At 31.9% G+C, this 19,190-nt stretch overlaps 3 protein-coding genes across 3 annotated transcripts; 2 read left to right on the plus strand and 1 right to left on the minus strand.

The window, feature by feature from the left end:
- Positions 1-5,179: 5,179 nt before the first annotated feature.
- LOC107475687 (peroxidase P7-like) lies at positions 5,180-7,463 on the plus strand. The gene is made up of 3 exons (XM_016095346.3): positions 5,180-5,506; positions 6,208-6,402; positions 6,719-7,463. Exons 1-3 carry the CDS (start codon positions 5,282-5,284, stop codon positions 7,280-7,282), a joined length of 984 nt encoding a protein of 327 aa, XP_015950832.1. The 5' UTR covers positions 5,180-5,281; the 3' UTR covers positions 7,283-7,463.
- A 1,644-nt stretch (positions 7,464-9,107) lies between these two features.
- Positions 9,108-13,868, plus strand: LOC107475439 (aspartate aminotransferase, mitochondrial). Its single transcript, XM_016095072.3, has 10 exons — positions 9,108-9,421; positions 9,525-9,610; positions 10,027-10,233; positions 10,316-10,421; positions 10,666-10,770; positions 10,864-11,036; positions 11,891-12,050; positions 12,119-12,214; positions 12,303-12,397; positions 13,550-13,868. The coding sequence occupies exons 1-10, from the start codon at positions 9,245-9,247 to the stop codon at positions 13,641-13,643; spliced, it is 1,299 nt and encodes a 432-aa protein (XP_015950558.1). The 5' UTR covers positions 9,108-9,244; the 3' UTR covers positions 13,644-13,868.
- Positions 13,869-18,066: 4,198 nt separating this feature from the next.
- LOC107475688 (uncharacterized) lies at positions 18,067-18,958 on the minus strand. Its single transcript, XM_016095347.3, has one exon. The coding sequence runs from the start codon at positions 18,852-18,854 to the stop codon at positions 18,213-18,215; it is 642 nt and encodes a 213-aa protein (XP_015950833.1). The 5' UTR covers positions 18,855-18,958; the 3' UTR covers positions 18,067-18,212.
- Between the last annotated feature and the right edge of the window lie 232 nt (positions 18,959-19,190).

Raw genomic sequence — 19,190 nt, forward strand, 5'->3', positions numbered from 1 at the left:
TCTCACGACATCTTTCTCCTCCTCTGGGCTACCGGGCGGGCTTCCGATTTAACGGCTAGGTGGTGCGACATGAGTTTGGGGTCTATGCCCGGCATGTCGGCCGGTGTCCAGGCGAACAAATCCCCATTGGCCCTGATCATTTCTACCAGAGGCTCTTTCAATTCATGTGGAAAGTTTCTATTGACAAACGTGAACTTTTTCTCCGTGTCACCGACCCTGAACTTTTCCAGGTCCCCCTCTGGTTCCGGTCTGGGCTTGTCGTCAACTCTGGCGTCCAGGTCGGCCAGGAACACCCCCGACGCCTCCTTAGATTTCTTTCTTAGGGAGAGGCTGGCATTGTCGCAAGCGACCGCCGTTTCTAGATCTCCCCTTATGGATCCTATAGATCCGTCGTCGGTAACAAACTTCATGACTAGTAGCTTTGTGTTGATTATCGCCTCAACATCGTTAATCGTCTTTCTTCCCAAGATGATGTTGTAGGCTGTGGAGTCTCGGAGAACCATGAACTCAGCCATTGCCGATCTTCGGCCTTGGACCTGTCCCACGAAAATCGGCAGAGATATCACTTCGTCTGGCTTGATGAAGTGGTCACCTAACCCGATGACCCCGTGCTGGTGAGTCGATAGGTCGGCGTCCGTTAACCCCAGTGCATCGAACACGTTGCGGAACATAATGTTCGAGTCTGCCCCCGTGTCGACAAGGATTCGTTTGACGAGGCCGGTTCCCACTCTGGCCGTGATGACCATGGGTGGGTTTTCAGGGGCCTCGTCGAACCATTGGTCTTTCGGGCCGAAAGAGATGGATGGGGGCTTCTTAGAGCTTCGCACCAGCGGGGAGGAGACTGCCAGGACCTTGGTGTCTTTCTTGTGCGCCGATCTCGACCTTGGCGCGGTGTTTTGGCAGTTACTACGTTTATCACGGTGAGGCCGTGGTCTTTGTCTTCTGGCTCTTGTCGCCATTTCGCCGATCGGGTCTTGCCATCCTCGTCTTGGTCGCGATGTCGTCTCCTCGGCTCCCTTATAAGATGGGAGAATTCTGTTAGTTTACCGTCCCTTATCGCTTGTTCTAGTGCGTCCTTCAGGTCAAAGCAGTCCTGTGTTTGGTGCCCATAGCCCTTGTGGTAGTCACAGTAGAGGCTCTTGTTTCCCCCCAATACGATCCTTGAGTGGTCCGGGCTTCGACAAGATTCCTTTCTCGGCTATTTGCTAATAAACTTCTATGATGGGAAGAGTGAGTGGAGTGTAGTTGGTGAATTTTCCGATCCGGAGAAACGGTCTGGGTGCCTTGCTCGGCCCTCCGTCTCTGGCTTGCTCCTTCTGTCTTTCTCCGTTACCTTGTTGCCTAGGTGGATTGTAGGAGGAGTGCCGTTTATTGGCAGCCATGACTTGGCTGACTTCCTCGTCATTTATGTATTCCTTAGCTACGGTTTGGATCTCGTGCATCGTCCAAACCGGTTTTGTGGTAAGGCGTTTTTGGAAGTCCTCGTTGAGGAGGCCGTTCGTCAGACAGAGGCTGGCCACCGAGTCGGTTAAGCCGTCAATTTCTAAGCATTCGTCGTTGAACCGGTCCAGGTATTTTCTGGTCGGCTCCCCGGGCCTTTGGGTTATCCCAAGTAGGTTGATCGGGTGCTTAGCCTTTGCTATTCGTGTTGTGAATTGGGCTAAGAAGGCACGGCTAATGTCCGAAAACTCATAGATGGATCCCTGTGGGAGGCCGTTAAACCACCGGATCGCAGGCCCGCCAGGGTGACCGGGAAGGCCCGGCACCTCACCTCGTCTCCTACTCCCTCCAGATTCATTCTGGCCTCGAAGGCCGTGAGGTGTTCCAGAAGGTCTTGGGTTCCATCATACCTCATGTCCGTCGGTTTGTCGAAGTGCTTCGGCAACCGGACTTCGAGGATGGATCGGTGGAATGGGGTGGCGCCCATTATCACGGGTCGCCGTGTCTTCACAGGCCTCTCTTCCCCGTCCTCACGATCTTGTCCCGTGAGGTGAGTTTCCTTGCCTCGAGAGTAGATGATTGTGTCGTTTCGTTTTCTCGGGATAGGCGAATCTTTTCGGGTGCTTTCCGCTTCCGTTCTGAAAGCGGAGGCGTGCCGGGAGCGACTCCGGCGGGAATCTCTCTCTCGGCTTTCAGGAGACGGGGAGTAGCTAGGGTCAGTTGTTTGTCGGTTATGCTTTTGATCGGCTAGTTGTCGTTCCAGGTTCTGGACCCTATGGCGTAGCTCTTGCATTATCCTGGCGCTGTCGCCGCCAGTTCCTTCGAATGGGCGTGTCTCTCGCGTCCTTGTGCGTGGTTCATTGTGCTGCCGGGGGGACCTTCGTCGCCCTCCCGGTGAGGCGACAGAGGCTGCCCCCCTCTGCGCCGGCTGTTCGGCCTTGGTCTCCGGTGCCCGGCACGACGTCCATTGAGGCAATCCCCACAGACGGCGCCAATATTCGGTTGGTTGGTTACCAGACGATTCGGGTGGAGGTTTGAGATGGTAGGGACGCCTTGTTCTGATCGGTTGTGATCGGATCGGGCCAACCGGGCTGCCGAGCTCTTGTTGTGGAGAGAGGGGTGTCACCTGCAAAAACACTCCGACGCTCTAGTCAGTTAGTGTGCATGCGAGAAATAGACAGGTGGAATGTGTGACGTACCTTGGGAAAGAGCTGGACCCCCCATATATATCGTATCAGGGGTGGACCCCGCAAAGACAGAACTCACCTTCTTCGAAGCTTCCTTAGACAGCTGTGATGAGGAGCTGTCCAAAACGCGTGTTCGGATCAGACTTCGAAGATTTTCCACCAACCGTCCGGATCGGAGGGCCATGGGTCGGGTTGGCCCATGTCGCTTTGGGCAGGCCGTAACAGGATATTTGGGGGTGTTTGTTGAATGACTAGGGTTTTATTATCTTCGGGTTTCGTATACCATAGATTGTTTTGATTCCTTCCCTTAGCAATTATATTTTGACCTTTCATAATTTATACCCAAAAAAGTAGCAACTAGCAAGTCCCTATCATATCCTACTGCATGATTTTGAAACTTTACCATGCACGAAAAATCTAAAATAAAATAAAATAATCCTTTTGATGTGTTTTTTATATTGAATGAGAATGACTAACTTGAATAATTACCATTTAGTTGCTTTCGATGAATATCCGGGAAAATCTTAGAAGAGTAGAAGAAAACTACAAAAAATATCAAACTGGGTTTTATTCATTTATTTATTTATTTTTGTAAAGACAACAAATTGTGGTAGTTACCTGACTGTTTCTACTTTTCTTAATTGTTTTTTAATATTTGGTTGTGTGTGAAGATGCCACACTAGATTTAATTAGTAGTCTTGTATGTAAAGATGCTATAATTATATTATTTATATTTTTAAATATTAATTTATATATTTTTAATTAAATAATCAGGTACTAAAATAATAAAAAATATTATAATAGAATAATTAAATTTGTAATAAATTAATATTTAAACTTATTTGAAGTAGTATAATAAATTTTTATACACAATACCTGATATATATACTTAAAATTTGTTTCTCTCACTTAAGAATTAAGCTTTTCATGATTACTAAATTAAAAAATATAAAAAATTATGAAGTTATTTTAACTAGAAATTTATCAAGTCAATGTATTAGTTGCGGCTTATTTAATTTGCCGCCCCCGTCTAAATATGGAAAAGTTATATGATTAGTGATATATATATATGGTATACATACTATACACCAATATTTTGATTTATTTAATTTTGAAAGAAGTGGGATTTATTTGCACGTAGATGGCTTAACAAACAATTAATATTAAATCGAATAGACTCTAATATTATGTTAAAATTGAGAGTTAGTAATTTTAACTTAATTCTAAAAAATAGTTCATTATGAGATAAAAAATTTCTCACACGTATAAATTATATAAAGACTTCATCCTTAAACGAAGTGGGACTTATAATAAGAATTTAGCATTATTTTAATTTTATTTGTATCAATCCGATTTTCATGTACTTGTATTTAAATTCTCTTATTATCGTTAATCATTTAAATCAAACTCAAATTGATGATTTTACTTTCGATTATTTTATTATTTTTAAAATGTTTATAATATTTTATGCACGTTTTGAGATTTTAAAATTTAATCAAACCTTCATAATAATTTATTTCAATTTAGCTCACTCTTGAATTTACAATGAGTGCTACTCCCTTCATTTCAAAATAAATGTGCAAAATAATTTATATACATAAAAAATCAATAGATAAATTATGAAAATATTTAAAATTCTGAAAAAAATTAGTTAAATGAACGTATATAATTAATGATTATTCAATTATCAAAATAATAATTAAGGCTAATGATGAGAATAAAGAATAAATGTTATATTTATGCCTAAAAGCATGTTAATGTGTTCCCGAACAAAATAAGGAGTGTAACTCTCCTTAAAATAACTTGTCATTAAAATTTGAAATAAAAAATAAAACACCATAAATTCTAAATTTTAAATATTAGATTATAAATATAAATCATTGATATAAAATATAGTAAATAAAATTAAAATTTATTTAATTATTAAAGTATACAATATTTTTTACTTAATAAAAAACGTTTAAAATGAATTCTAAAATTGTCAATCATTTAAAAATTAATATATTTTTAGAGAAAAAAATATTTAATACAATATGATTTACTATATATTCATATAATAGAAGTGCCAAGTCTTCTATATGAATTTAGAACATATATATTTTTTTATGATATCTCTTAATTCGACAAGTTAAGACTAATTTGTCGTGGTATTAAACTCCAATAAAAATTTATCGTTGACCAATAAATTACTACATATATAAGGCGAGATTCAAATCCCCAACACTTATTCTTTTAGCTAGAGTTCCCCATGTTCATATATATTTACTTTTCATTTTAGTAGTTGACTAACCGACTACCTACTCCCTATCATCAAGGACTTAATCAATCATTGACAAATTCATTCTTTCCGCTAATTGGTTAATTGCTTGCAAATACTATTAATTAATTTACCTTCTTAATTCCTTAATCTTATATATTAATCAACATAATGAACAGTTCATTAGCAGAAATGGTCATTTTGTAACCTAGTCAACCAATATAATAATCACAACTTCACAAGGGGCATGCATCACACGCAAACAATATATATAGCACCACAAGGCAATAACATTACAACACAAATTTAACAAAACAAAAGTAGTAGTATTGCTTGGTTCTTTACTTGTTCATTCCAATTATTGAGATCTTGTTATATTAATCTAAATATTTGTTAAATGGCATCATCACATGGGAATTATTATTTCTCATTAATTCTAAGTGTTTTGGTGTTTGCAATTGTTGCAAGCAGTGGCTTGTCACAACTAACACCAGATTACTATGAGAATTCATGCCCTAATGCTTTGAGTACCATCAAAAGTGTTGTGAACGCTGCCGTAAAGAAAGAACGCCGTATGGGTGCTTCTTTGCTTCGCTTGCACTTCCATGATTGCTTTGTTAATGTAAGATATATACATTACATTCATCTCTTTTATAGTTTAAATAATATTACACATCATACTTCATATTTATAAAATATGATCTTTTTTATATTTTATAATTTTATATTTTATAATTTTATATTTTATAAAAAATTTATCATATTAATATCTCTGAGTGATGTTACATGGCCAGCGATATTATTATTTTTGGCTAGTAATTGATCAGTAGTAATTTGTACCTATATTTATGGATGTTTTGTACACAACAAATATATTTGTACCTAAATTATTTAGAATTTGTATACATAAATTAGTAAAAAGATTTATTTGTTAAAGATAATTTAATATTTATATTAGTCAAATGATAATAAAAAAATATTAAAAATTGCTGATCCCAAAAATTTCTATCATGTAAGAGTTCAATTAAAATTAAAAACCTACTCTTAAATTTTAAATTCTCTAAAACTTAAAAATTGAAAAGATAATTTTATAATAAAAGATTAGCTTAATATTAACTACTTAAAAATGATTCTCTATACTTCTTTTTTAAGTAAGTGTATTATTTATACTATTAACAAGTTATAAATCAAATAGTATAATCTTTTTATATTCATCTAAAGATTGCGAGTTCAAATTTCATTCTAGTGCTTGACCTAATAATTTTGTATAACGTAGAGTTAATTAATTACCATGATATATATTTTTTTAAATGGTGATTTTAGGGTTGTGATGGTTCAATTCTTCTGGACCCCACATCCACCATTGAGAGTGAAAAGAATGCATTGCCTAATAAGAACTCTGTTAGAGGATTTGAAGTGGTGGATGAAATCAAGCATGCAGTGGACGAAGCTTGTGGAAACCCAATTGTTTCTTGTGCAGACATTTTGGCTGTTGCTGCTAGAGATTCTGTGGTTGCAGTAAGTTATTTAATTTTATTTAATATATAATCTTGTTGATCTAGTCAAGAATTATTAAACTTTACATAGACATAATAATCATACATCTCATGTCAAATAGTTTTTTCTTATTATACTAAATTTTATTGAACTATATTTTGCATGTAAGAATGCAACAACTTACAAATATTAAAATACATTTTCTTAATAATTCATTCATAAAAGACCTATAACTTAAATGATATAATCTTTCTATTCTCATTTAGAGATTTCGAATTCGAATCTCACTCTTAACTCTAGAAAATCTGATCATCAAAATTCAATTTCTCAAATGCAGTTAGGAGGTCCAACATGGGATATAAGACTAGGAAGAAGAGACTCCACCACAGCAAACCCTAACGGCGCAAACACGAACCTGCCGGCGCCATTTCTCGACCTCCCCCAACTAATCAAGAGCTTCCAAGACCAAGGGCTAGATGAGAAGGACCTAGTGGCTCTGTATGGAGCACACACCATAGGTTCAGCACGTTGTGTTACATATAGGGGCCATATTTACAATGACACAAACATTGATCCCAAATTTGCAAATTCTCTTAGGTACATTTGCCCTAGGGATGTTGGAGTAGGTGATGATAATCTTGCTCCTTTGGATTGTACGGCTACAAAATTTGATTCTCAATATTATAATGATCTGATCAACAAGAAGGGCCTTCTTCATTCTGATCAAGAATTCTTCAATGGTGGCCCCACGGATCAATTGGTTAAGGAGTATAGCTATAATTCCGAAGCTTTCTTTCAAGACTTTGCAAATTCTATGATTAAGATGGGAAATATTCAGCCACTAACTGGGGAACAAGGTGAAATTCGTGCTAATTGCAGGAAAGTCAACAATTATTATTAATTTTTATTCATTAAATTAGTTAAGGTGAGGATCGGAAATTAAATAAGTGTGTATACAAGAATATAATTGTGAAGTGTAATATATATAATATGTATTGCGATTATGTTAATTATTATTGTGAAAATATATGTTCGAATTTGTCTATGTAATAATAAGAAAAAAGATTTGTATCTTTTTGTGATATATTGTATGTTTTCATCGTTATTGTATATGTATGTTCAAATTAGAGATTCAACTTGATGAAATTTTAGCTAATAAACTTTAAGGATAAATATAAACAAGTTTTTTTTTTTTTGGATGACATTCTGATTTCTGACCAAGCCTTGGGGAATTAAATTTGTTTCTTTGGTGAGTTAGTCATTTATTTAATTTTCTTTGTGAATAATAAGTCACATTCTCCAATTCATATAAATTTAGTTAACATGATGTACTTTCAATAATAAATTCAATTATTAGTTTTCTACACACCTCTCGGCTCTTATCATTTCGCTTATATTAGTTTGTTCTAAGTCTTTCTTCTTTATCAAGTTACGTATCTCTGATATGTAACATACCTGCTCTCACCATCTTTGTTTTTGGTCATAGAACTTGTTATAACTCCCTCCTATCTATTTTTAAAGTATCTATCACCGAAAATAGTGATTAATTTCTCTGTTATAGATTATTTACTTAAAAACAAATGATTGGTCAGCGTTCACATGATATTTTTTACTTCAAATAACATATTATTTTAGTCTCTAATATTTAGTTAAATATTAATTTTATTTTTCACTTTTAAAACTTTCTATTTCTATTTCAAATATTTTAGTTATTTCGTCATATTTTAGTCCTCTAATTAAAATAAAAAGTTTTTTTTAAATATTTTTTTTCTAATATGATTTTCTTCTAAATATCGACAAAAGTCATAATTATACATAATTATAGTGGTTACAGTGATTTTTATAATGATTTGAGAACGAAAATAATAAAATAAAAAAAAGATAACAATAAAAAAATTAATTTTAACTAGAAGACTAAAATAAAATAAAATAAAATGTTTACAATGAAAATAAGCCGTTTTAACGTTAAAGAAAAATAAGACTTAGCCTTAACATTAGTGACTATTTTACTCTTCTTATTTCTCAAGTTTGATTCAAATTAGTAATCTTTGAATTAAAATAAACTGTGTGATAGGCACTTTTTTGTTTTTTTTTTTTGACATTAGAGTACTTCCAAGTTCCAACGTGTGATTTTTGGACATTAGAATACTCAACATTCTTTTTTTCCTAACCGTCTTGTTTGGTCGTATTTTTTTCTAACCCTTTTACGTTTTTTTTGTCATTCTTTTCTAACCCTTTAGTTGGGTTATCTTTTCCTGTTTTCCATCCTTTTATGCCTTTTATTGTTGGGCCTGTCGTCCCACAAGGTGACGAATTAGGGCTCTGATGGCCCAAGGAAACGAAAACAATTAACAACAAATTATTCTACAGCCCATGTCCCAAAAAACAACTCCAGTCTCCAGTCTCCAGCCCAAAATAACAATAAAAAATATTAAAAGACTAATAATTTTTTTAATTAAAATATAAAATTGGTAGTACAATATATACATTTCACAAATTACAAAGCGACATTCCGAGAATCTGATGACACGTGGCCATCATCTAACGGGGAAAAACAAGTCAAACAAACGTGGCCATGTGGTTCTTGTTTTTCTTCCCTCTTACATGCAAAAAGAGAAAGTAAGAAACCATAAGCAAACCCAAAGGAGCACATAGAAACATTTTGAGGAAAAAAAACCAACAAAAAACCACGGCAGTTGAAGGTAAAGTTCACTCACTCACTAACCTTCTTCTCCTTCTCTATGGATATGTATATATACATATACACAATTCAGTTTTGATTCAACTCAATGAATCATAATCAATATATAATATTACTATATATATATACAACTTCCAAGTTCCAAATTAAAGCATATGCTTGATGATCATGGTGGTGATGTGGAGGTACTTCAATGGCAGAACAGCGAGAAGGTTTGTATCCACTTGTAGTGGCCATGGTTGGTGGGACAAAGTGAGAGTTGCACCAAAGAACCCCATTGTCACTGTGAATGAGTCTTTTCTTGCTGACCCTTTTCCCCACAAGATCAATCTTGTAACGGTAAGTAATTAAAGTAATTAACTTATTGCTATGGAAAAAGAAAAACAAAATGCTTACTCAGTTATTATATTAACATATTGCTAATAATTTTTATATATGTTAGGGTACTTATAGGGATGATGATGGAAAACCCTTTACTCCTCAATGTGTTGGCGATGCAGAAGCAAAGATTAACAGATATACATTAGAGTGAGTCTTAATTAGCTTTCAGCACTGGAACATTCCTTGATTACAATTTACAAGCTACCATGTTGCTTATATAAGAAACTGAAACTGAATTGAATGTTGGATTATGATTTTTTTTTTTTTTATAGTTTTTGTAACAATCTGGCTAGTCTAGTCTATCGAACCGGATTCTGAAAAGTAGTTATTTTTATTGACGTGTCGATAATTAATTGAATCATCTTTACTCTGTGCCAAAATTGATCATATACAACATTGATTATACTCTGACATTTAGAACAGTTTACATAATCTGTGTCAGTTTTTGGTACATACACTCTAGTTTGGCCACAATTAGTTGCAGATTTCTTGGAATAAAACTGATTCTATGAATATTTCTTTTGCCTTCTCATGGAGAGTTTATTTAATATGTTTATTGACAGGGAAACAAACTCTTCTGAGGTTAGTTCAAAGTTTGTTATGGAGAGTGTAAAGTTGGCATATGGGAATGATTCGTTTGTTGTAAGAGAAGGGTTGTATGCCGGAGTTCCAGCTTTGTCCGGAACCGGCGCGTGTCGGCTTTTTGCCGAATTCCAAAGGAATTTCTATCCTGATTCTCTAATTCATCTTCCAGATCCTACCTGGCCAAAGTTAGTCCTTTTTCCACAGCATTATTCTTGATGATGTTTTTTTTTTTCCCAGCATCTAATTTTCAAAGTTTGTATGTTATAGTCACCACAACATTTGGAGACAGGCTCGGATTCCAGTCAAAACATTCCACTACTATGATCCTGATACAAAGGGTTTAGATTTTGATGCACTCATAAATGATATCAAGGTATATAATAATTTAGTTATCAAAGTTATGCATGATTTTCATGATCATGAATTACATAGAAATTTAGCATCCATTATACACATCTTGAATTCTTGTATTTCAAGCAAATCTAAGGATATATGATCAGCATTTAGCATTAACATATGAACTACCATCATCCAATGCAAATGCAACTATACTATGATATATAAAACAAACTTTGACTATTCTATGTTCATTCTGTGCTTGTAACTTGCAAGTTCAGAACGCGCCGGATTCTTCGTTCTTCTTGCTTCATCCTTGTGCTCACAATCCGACCGGTGTTGACCCCACTGAAGAACAATGGAGAGAGATTTCATACCAGTTCAAGGTATGTGATGACACATAATAAGATGCTTAAATAATTGCTATGATACCATAACTTTGAATCAATTGTAACATTCTCATACTAATTACTTTCCAGGTCAAAAATCATTTCCCCTTCTTTGATATGGCATATCAAGGAATTTCAAGTGGTGATCTTGATAAGGATGCTGCGGTGCTTCGGATTTTCATCGAAGATGGACATTTAGTAGGCTGTGCTCAATCATTTGCAAAGAATATGGGACTATTCGGGCATAAAGTTGGTTGTTTAAGGTAAAGATTCTTAATCTGACTCCCCAAAGTTTCAGTTCTAAATCCTTGTAATTAGAAGCATAGCATATCATATACAATGACTCTGTCTCTGTGCATTATAACTTAGGTAAAAAATATTTTTTGTGATGCATTTTTGTGAGAAAGTTAAATTGTGTAACAATGTCACCAATATGTTGTACTGTGTTATTGATTTACTGAGTTCTAGAAAGTGTGACTAAATAAACGAATAACTATAGGAAACTAACTTTTAATTAGTCAGTATTAGCTATTTGCTTTTGAAAAATTATTCTTTTAACCCTCAGTTTTTGGAGAATTTAGGTTTTAGGATTAGGATTTAGAATTTAGGATAAAAAAGTAGTTTTAAAGAGTTGACTGATATTGGCTGAAAAAAGTTGACTCGCTAATTGAACTCTAAGTCAACTATGGTGTGTTCGACATCTGTTAACGTCTGACTTAAAAACTAAACAGCATGTCATATGCAAAAATGGATTTGACCAAACATTTATTACACTTCAAAGATACTTCAAACACAACTTGACTATGATATATGGGGTTTGAAATCTCAAATAAGAATACTAATTTTACAAATTTGTCAAGTGAACCTGCTAGCATAAATGACACAAGTTAAGAATGTTACACAATTTTTGGCCAAGACTAGAAAGTAGTAAATACTACACTTTTTTTTTTTTCCAAATCTTAATAATTGAAAACCATATTAGTCTTGAAAATATAGACAAATATATTCCATGTCTATGTACTTTCATTTTAAAAATTCAGTTTGTCTCCGTGTTGACGTTATGTCAAGTGTCTGTGTCCGTGCTTCATAGACTGATATGCTTTAATGTCGATAATAGTATCTTGACGCGGGATATAAAGCAAGCAGCTGCAGTGAAAAGCCAACTACAGCACATTGCTCATTCAATGTATAGCAGCCCTCCAATCCATGGCATTTTACTTGTTACTATGATCTTGAGTGATCCAAACATGAAAGAACAATGGAAGAAAGAGATGAAGGTAAAATCACTGCCTTAAACCATTTTTTTTGCTTTTTCCATTTCTAAATAGATTCAGTCTTTTTGAAGACCATGGCTAACAGAATCCGAGCAATGCGAACTACTCTATGTCGAAATCTTGAGGACTTGGATTCATCTTTCAACTGGGAACATATAACTAATCAGGTTTTTGGTGTTGTGATTTTGCATATATCTTGTTTTACCTTTTGCTTGAGGAAACAAATCATGACTTGAGTTCATGTACCGAATTCAGGTTGGCATGTTCTGTTTTTCTGGATTAGCCCCTGATCAGGTTAGACATTTGGAGAAGCTATTCCATATATATATGAGTCCAGATGGACGAATAAGGTACGCCTATGTGGAAAAAGATCGGAAACCAATTTTTTTCGGTCAATATTTTTCTTTTCTTATTCATTCTTTTGTTGGTTGAAAAAAGTTAGTTACCTAACAAACCTATGGTTTTGCGAGCCTGATCGAGTCGGTCGGTTCAATCAAATTAATAGAAAATCGGTCGTTAGATTGGTCCGGTTCAAAACAAAAAATAGTTGGCAATTATTTGGTCAGAGCATAAAAAAAAAATTAATCAAAGGATCTGTTAACGGGTCGAACCAGCATAATTTTTTAGCGGTTAATTAATTTAAAATAGTAAAATACAAAAAAAAGTCACTTTTTCTAAAACTATATATATGTTTTATAACTTTGGTTGAATCTTGATTAAATCTTTAAATTTTTGAATTTCTAATTTTACTAATTCAATGATTGATTCGATTTTAAGAACTTTGAGCAAATAAAAAATTATAGTATAAGAAAGAATTTTAAGTATATTAGATACACCATATTCTAATAATTTTTATCATTGATCTCAATTATAAAAAATATATATATAATATATATTAATTAAAATCAACCATTAAGATTATTAAAATACCAGTATTTTGAATATATTTAAAAAAAATTTATAGTATATACCATCCCCATATTTGATAAATATCTAAGAATAGTGAGACGAATAAAAGAAAGATTTGCAAATCGTTTGGTTCCTATCCCAAGACAACGAGGATAGAAATCTAGAAAAAGTAAGGAAATGAACACAATTTTTATAAGTACCTCTTCAAATGAAGATGTTAAAAATTTCTTCTTATGAAAAGTCTTATATTAAAAATGTGTTTTGTTTGTTTTGTCACACTTAAAAAAATAATACTTTTATAATATATTAAATCAAATTCTTCAATTTATCAATGATGAAAAAGATACATCTTCACACTAAGTCAATTGTAAAATCTTTATAATAGTATCTATTATTTTTGTATCTCTATATTGTGTTTGATTTTAGTGGACAGAACATTACAGGGGTAAAATAGGAATATAAAAAAAGAACGAGAGCATGCTGGAAGCCTGGAACACACTTTCACTAAACAAACATTAAAATGCTGTTCTAATTGTTAATTTCAATAAATAATAATAAGCTTCATTTAACTCTTAAGGTTGTTATACTTGCAGCATGGGAGGTGTGACACCAAGCAATGTAAACTATTTGGCAAATGCAATTCATCAGGTTACAAGAATCAGTGAAGCAGCCTCTGTTTGCATGTAACATGCATTAATCATAAACTTTACTCTGATCACATGATATATTAACCATTTTTGCCTAATGTAATTTATTCTTGTTATACCTACCGTACAACATACCTAGTAGTAGGTGAAAATATTCACAAAGTCAAATAATACTAGACTATTGTAGATGTTTTTTAACTCTTGTAAAACAATTAAACATAGCCTAAGTCATTGTATAGAAAGGCTTTGATGTTTTCATATTTCATGAATGTAATTAGCAAATTTAATTACACATACTCTGCCATACACCAAGATTACCAATGTGGGAATTGGAATTAAGATTGATACTTAAAAGCAAATAAATAAATAAGAAATGGAAAAATCATTAAATACAAGTGAAAATCACATACCATGGAGCGGATTTTTTTTTTTGGAAAAAAAAGTTATAAAAAATGAGGTTGATTCGAATCGGTTAAAAATTTTAACGAACTAAAATATTTCAATGAACACTATAAATCACACCTTCTATTTTTATATATTTTTAATAAAAAAATTAAAATCACTAAAATAATCAAATATAATATTACAAAATAATAAAATTTGGGTAATTTAGTAATTTATATTAATAAACTGAATTGGATTTAAAATTATGTAGATATCTTAAATTAATTTTTGTTACATATGTCTTAGAAGATGTAAATCGAATCAATTTATTTTATTTACATATAAATCAAATCAACATATAAATGTTCTAGAACAGGACAGACGTGTAACGAAAATTAATTTAGGACATTTACATAATTTTGAATCTCATTCAGTTTATTAATATAAATTACTCATAAAATTTTATATAAATAAATAATTAAATTATTTCATGAATGCTAAATATATTGTTTTCTGAATATTAATTATATTACATTTCCTATTATGGAATTTATTTAGGGTGCATCATGGTTGCTACACACAAACTGTACTGTGGCCCATCCTTGTGCACATGGGAATCAGAGACAGCTAAGTCACTAGTTTTTGTTTTCTATTAACTTTTTTTTTATTTAATAATTTTTGTCTGCCGACAAATTGGTTGAAATTGAAGCAAAGCCTTAAACTCAAACAATGTTATGTTCGATATCTTTTTGAGTCTCATCCCCACCTTCTTGGTAATTAATTAGTGTTTGCCCTGCTTAAGAACAGAGATATCACCTACCTTATTATTTTCGGGAGTTTGATTTGAATCATAGTGTATTTATATGTTGATATTAATTAATGCATGCTGTCTTAATTAAATGAATTTATTTTCATAATTAATGGAGACAAAAAGAAATATATATATTAATCGTATAAAAAGGAGGAGTTCTCTTTCACTGTAACGATAGATCAAGTTTAACTTATTAATACAATAATAACATTCTTCTAAAATTTTTGAGGAAAACAATTAAATAAACTAGTTTTGATTTTTTGGCTATAATTTCTTCGCTATAAAAGTGAATATTTAAATTAATTAAATAATATTATTTAAATTAAAAGACTGACTAAATTAATTTTAATTTTACACTATTATTTTGTAAATTAAATCTGTGATTAAATTCTCATCAAATTATTTTTCCAAAAAACTTAAACTGAAGTAAGCACACGGTGAATAATTATATATACTAACATGTATTTAACACAAGATTTTTTTTATTTATTTTATGCTAACTTTTTTTTTAAGTTAATAAGATCTAGACTTTAAATTTTTTGACAACTACTCCAATAAAAATGTCAAAAACAACTTCTCATAATAATTTTGATTTAAAAAGTATGATTTATTTATTTTGTTACACTTTAAATAAAGACAACATTTTTATAGTATATGAAAATCAAACCCTATAATTTATCATCAAATAGTCAAAATAAAATATCTTTATATAAAAATAATTATAAAATCCTTATTAGAGTATCTATCAAATTTTTTATGATAAAAAATTTTAATATTATATCATAAAAATACTTCTTGAAAATTTAAATCGAGAAGAGCATACACGTAAATAATTACGTAACATAAATAATTCTTATACAAAGCCAATGATAACATGTCACTGGTTATTTAAGCAAACTACAAATAAAAAACTAACCATTTATTATGTCACTGTTTATTTAAGCAAGTTAGATGCATATTTGATTACTGTTGCACGTTTTACAAAAGAATTGGTGTGCGATTCGCTTTCTCTTATCCTTCTAATTATTACCGAAATTGCATAGAAGAAGATGTGATCAATTTGATTACATTTCAATTTTGTTCTAAAACAAATATATAAATTAAAGATAGAAAATAAATATTTTGTATCTAAACAAGAATCGGTGATGGTGACACAGGGAAGTGCACAGTATTAATATGTTCCTTTGCCCATACGACACAGCAACAAACCATTGAAGCCACTGCCCAAAGGAAATGAATTCTTAAATGATTCTAAATTTACCAACTGCCCCTTTACCAAAATTCAAGCAAGTTTTTTAGGACTTCTATAAATATGAATTTTATAAAAAGAAAATATTTATTTATTTGTACTAATGTTGAACTTTAAGTACTATTAAATAATTTTTTTTCAAAATACCTTAATTTATCGACAGCCAAAGCAGCGTTATTATTATTTTATTTTTACCGATGGCGCAAAACCGTCAATAACATTAGTAAAAAATTTTTAACTCTGATTCACCTACATACTTTTAGGTTTTATCGGGTTTAGAATCAGGTTAGAGTCTAAAAAATAGACTCAATATATATTTACGGTCGAATCTAAATCACGATCAATTTAGTTTCACCCGACTCATAAACACCTCTAAAATTGATTAATTGTTAGTAAAAATTATTCGTCTTACTGTACCTGCATTTAGGTATTTTCTTTTTTATAGCATTTTTTTACTACACACATGTTTTCATGTAAACATTAAAATTAAATTAAAACTTTGATATGTATTATATTAAACAATTTAGTTAGATATATCAAATTATTTATCGATCTTAGCTATTATTTTTATATGAATATATTTTTATATGAGTAGTTATTTTTTTTTTTTCTTTGGACTCAAATTCAAGTAGATTTTAGGTTAAAGAATTAAATATTTACCATCACAACTAATTTCGTATTGGTCAATTGAAGTCGAATTGATAATATAATGCTCCTTTTGTTATTTTTAATATGCTACCGTGATTTTTTGATATATTTATATTCTCAAATTAATATATAATTTATTGTATTTAAAAAAAATTGATGGTACTACCTCATAAAAAGACAACAAATTAAGTAATAACTTTAACCTCCTAATCATTTGTAGCTAACTAACACTGAAAGCTTTTGCAAGGAATTGTGACATGTCTTGACCATAAAATTTTGACAACCTTTAATTCCCTTTGCCTATAAAATTTGATTCAGCAAGAAATAAATAAAAGTAACTCCCAACTGTTCTTGCTCTTTAATTTGCAATTAATAAAATTGTTGAGAAAGACAAAGCAAATTCCCTAAAGATAAAGCATTGGTCAAAGATGCTTCTTAATTATAAGGCATTCCTTCACTCCCCTGCCCCAAGTAAAAGTTAGACCTAAATTATTAGTAACCAAAAAATCTCCAAATTTTGCAAAGAGCTATAGATCCTTTTCTACTACTATAGTTAGTTGATCACCAGAACTATATATGTATGCTTATTAGAATAATACTATAATTGCATAGTTTATTATCTTGCATTATTGTTCCTGCAGCACTATGTATGCTTATTAACCAAGGTATTCTGTGATTCATAACCAATTCTATAGGCCATTTTATAAAATTGATATTATTTTTTATTGTCTACTATAATCAATTTTTTTTTTGTTGAATTGAATTTATTAGAAGTGAAGTATTTGCCAACAAGTTATAACTCAAATGACATAGTTTCTCCATACTCATTTAGAGGTCACGGGTTCGAGTCTTCTTATCTTTAATTAAAAAAAGGAAATAAAGTATTTTTACTTTAATTTTATATCTAAATTACCTCTAGCTAATGAAGAAAATAAATTTCCAAAATAAATCACTTTAAATCAAAATTAGTTCTAACTTATAACTAAGTAAGTTAATTCTACAATTCACTGAAATCAATTCTAGAAAAGTAGAACTAATTAAGCACAAGCCTAATTAGAAAAAAAGAAAAAAAACTTTTTAAGATACATGAATACACCTTAATTAAAACAAGCTTATCCTCTGAAACTGAAGACACAACCTTTGGCATTTAAAATTAGTTGCCCTCTAAACATGATGAATAGAATACAACTACAAAGAATTACAGAGAAAAACTCCAAGCAAAAGTACAATAAATCACAATAATGGCCATGCAACATCCAAGGCCAAACCAAAAATAAAAAATAAAAACTTATCCTTAAGACATATTTGATAATTATTTCAAAATAAAAAAATACAGAAATACTTAAACAATATTGAAAAGGAAAATATGGCTTCAGACAAAAATATTTACTTGTTTTTGTACATGTCTATTTTTTAATAAATAAATATATATCCAACGATATATATTTATATTTTTAACATTAATTAATTAATTAATTATACATACTTCAAAACAAAACGCAGTCTTTAATTACCTTCTATTGTGCTTTTCTCTTGTAAGAACTTTGGAAACCACTGTTAGAGCTCATGGCACGTGAAATTGCAAAGCACAATGCTGACGAAGAAGGTGGTGGCGATGACGAACCGCCACCATCTTCTTCATCATTCGCTCCTCTAAAGTCGAAAGACGAAGAACCATAACTCAAGAATCTCCTCTTTCCGATCTTCGCCACGGGGACAACCTTGGACGAATCCGAGGTTGTCCACCTCGAAGACAAAGAACATGACGGTGAAGGCGAAGGCGAAGGCGTAATAATCTTCTTGAGACTCATCTTTGTAAACAATGCCATGAAAATGTTGCTACTTGATCTTGAATTATTCTTCTTGACCCTCTTCAATGCATTATTATTAACATTATTGTTGTTGTTGTTGTGATAAGAGGGTGGTGGAGTTAAAGGAGGAAGAGTTTCTTGAGAGAATAATTTGTACTTTGGTGTGCCAGGTTGAGATTCCCAAACAAATGGGACATTAACAGAAGAAGAAGAGAATCTGAAAGATGGGTTTGCCATTGAAGTTTCCTTTGACAGAAGCCTGCAGAAGAATTTATCATCTTGCTTAATCTGAAGAACACTATTACTACTACTCTTCTGAGAAATCTGATCAACTTTTGCATTTAACATCTTTTTTTTTTTTTGGATCTGATTTGTTATTGATTTATTGTACTATGTTTGTATGTATGTGTGATGTAGATTTAGGTTGTTTTTTTTTTGTGCAAGAAAAGTGTGAGTGCCAAACACAAATGAATTCATCACCATTTGCACATCCTTTTTATATATAACAACTCTTTGTGTTAGGAGAATTTATTTTTAGGAGATTAGGTTATAGGGTATATTAAACGTGTACTCTTAATTAATAATACATAGAAAAAAAATGAAGTTTAAGAAGTTTAGAACTTCTAGAAATGTTAATAATTTTTTAAGAAAAAAATATAAATAAAAATAACTATGTTAGGTGTA

Source organism: Arachis duranensis, chromosome 2 (genome assembly GCF_000817695.3).
Source record: "Arachis duranensis cultivar V14167 chromosome 2, aradu.V14167.gnm2.J7QH, whole genome shotgun sequence".
Classification (NCBI taxonomy): Eukaryota; Viridiplantae; Streptophyta; class Magnoliopsida; order Fabales; family Fabaceae; genus Arachis; species Arachis duranensis.

Excerpts from the sequence above, each read along its gene's own strand:
- LOC107475687 (XM_016095346.3), top strand. The coding sequence starts at position 5,282 with ATGGCATCATCACATGGGAATTATTATTTCTCATTAATTCTAAGTGTT. Across the intron at positions 5,507-6,207 it reads TCCATGATTGCTTTGTTAAT|GGTTGTGATGGTTCAATTCT; the intron begins GTAAGATATATA and ends TGGTGATTTTAG. Across the intron at positions 6,403-6,718 it reads CTAGAGATTCTGTGGTTGCA|TTAGGAGGTCCAACATGGGA; the intron begins GTAAGTTATTTA and ends TCTCAAATGCAG.
- LOC107475439 (XM_016095072.3), top strand. The coding sequence starts at position 9,245 with ATGATCATGGTGGTGATGTGGAGGTACTTCAATGGCAGAACAGCGAGA. Across the intron at positions 10,771-10,863 it reads AGATTTCATACCAGTTCAAG|GTCAAAAATCATTTCCCCTT; the intron begins GTATGTGATGAC and ends ATTACTTTCCAG. Across the intron at positions 12,051-12,118 it reads AATGGAAGAAAGAGATGAAG|ACCATGGCTAACAGAATCCG; the intron begins GTAAAATCACTG and ends GTCTTTTTGAAG.
- LOC107475688 (XM_016095347.3), bottom strand. The coding sequence starts at position 18,854 with ATGTTAAATGCAAAAGTTGATCAGATTTCTCAGAAGAGTAGTAGTAAT.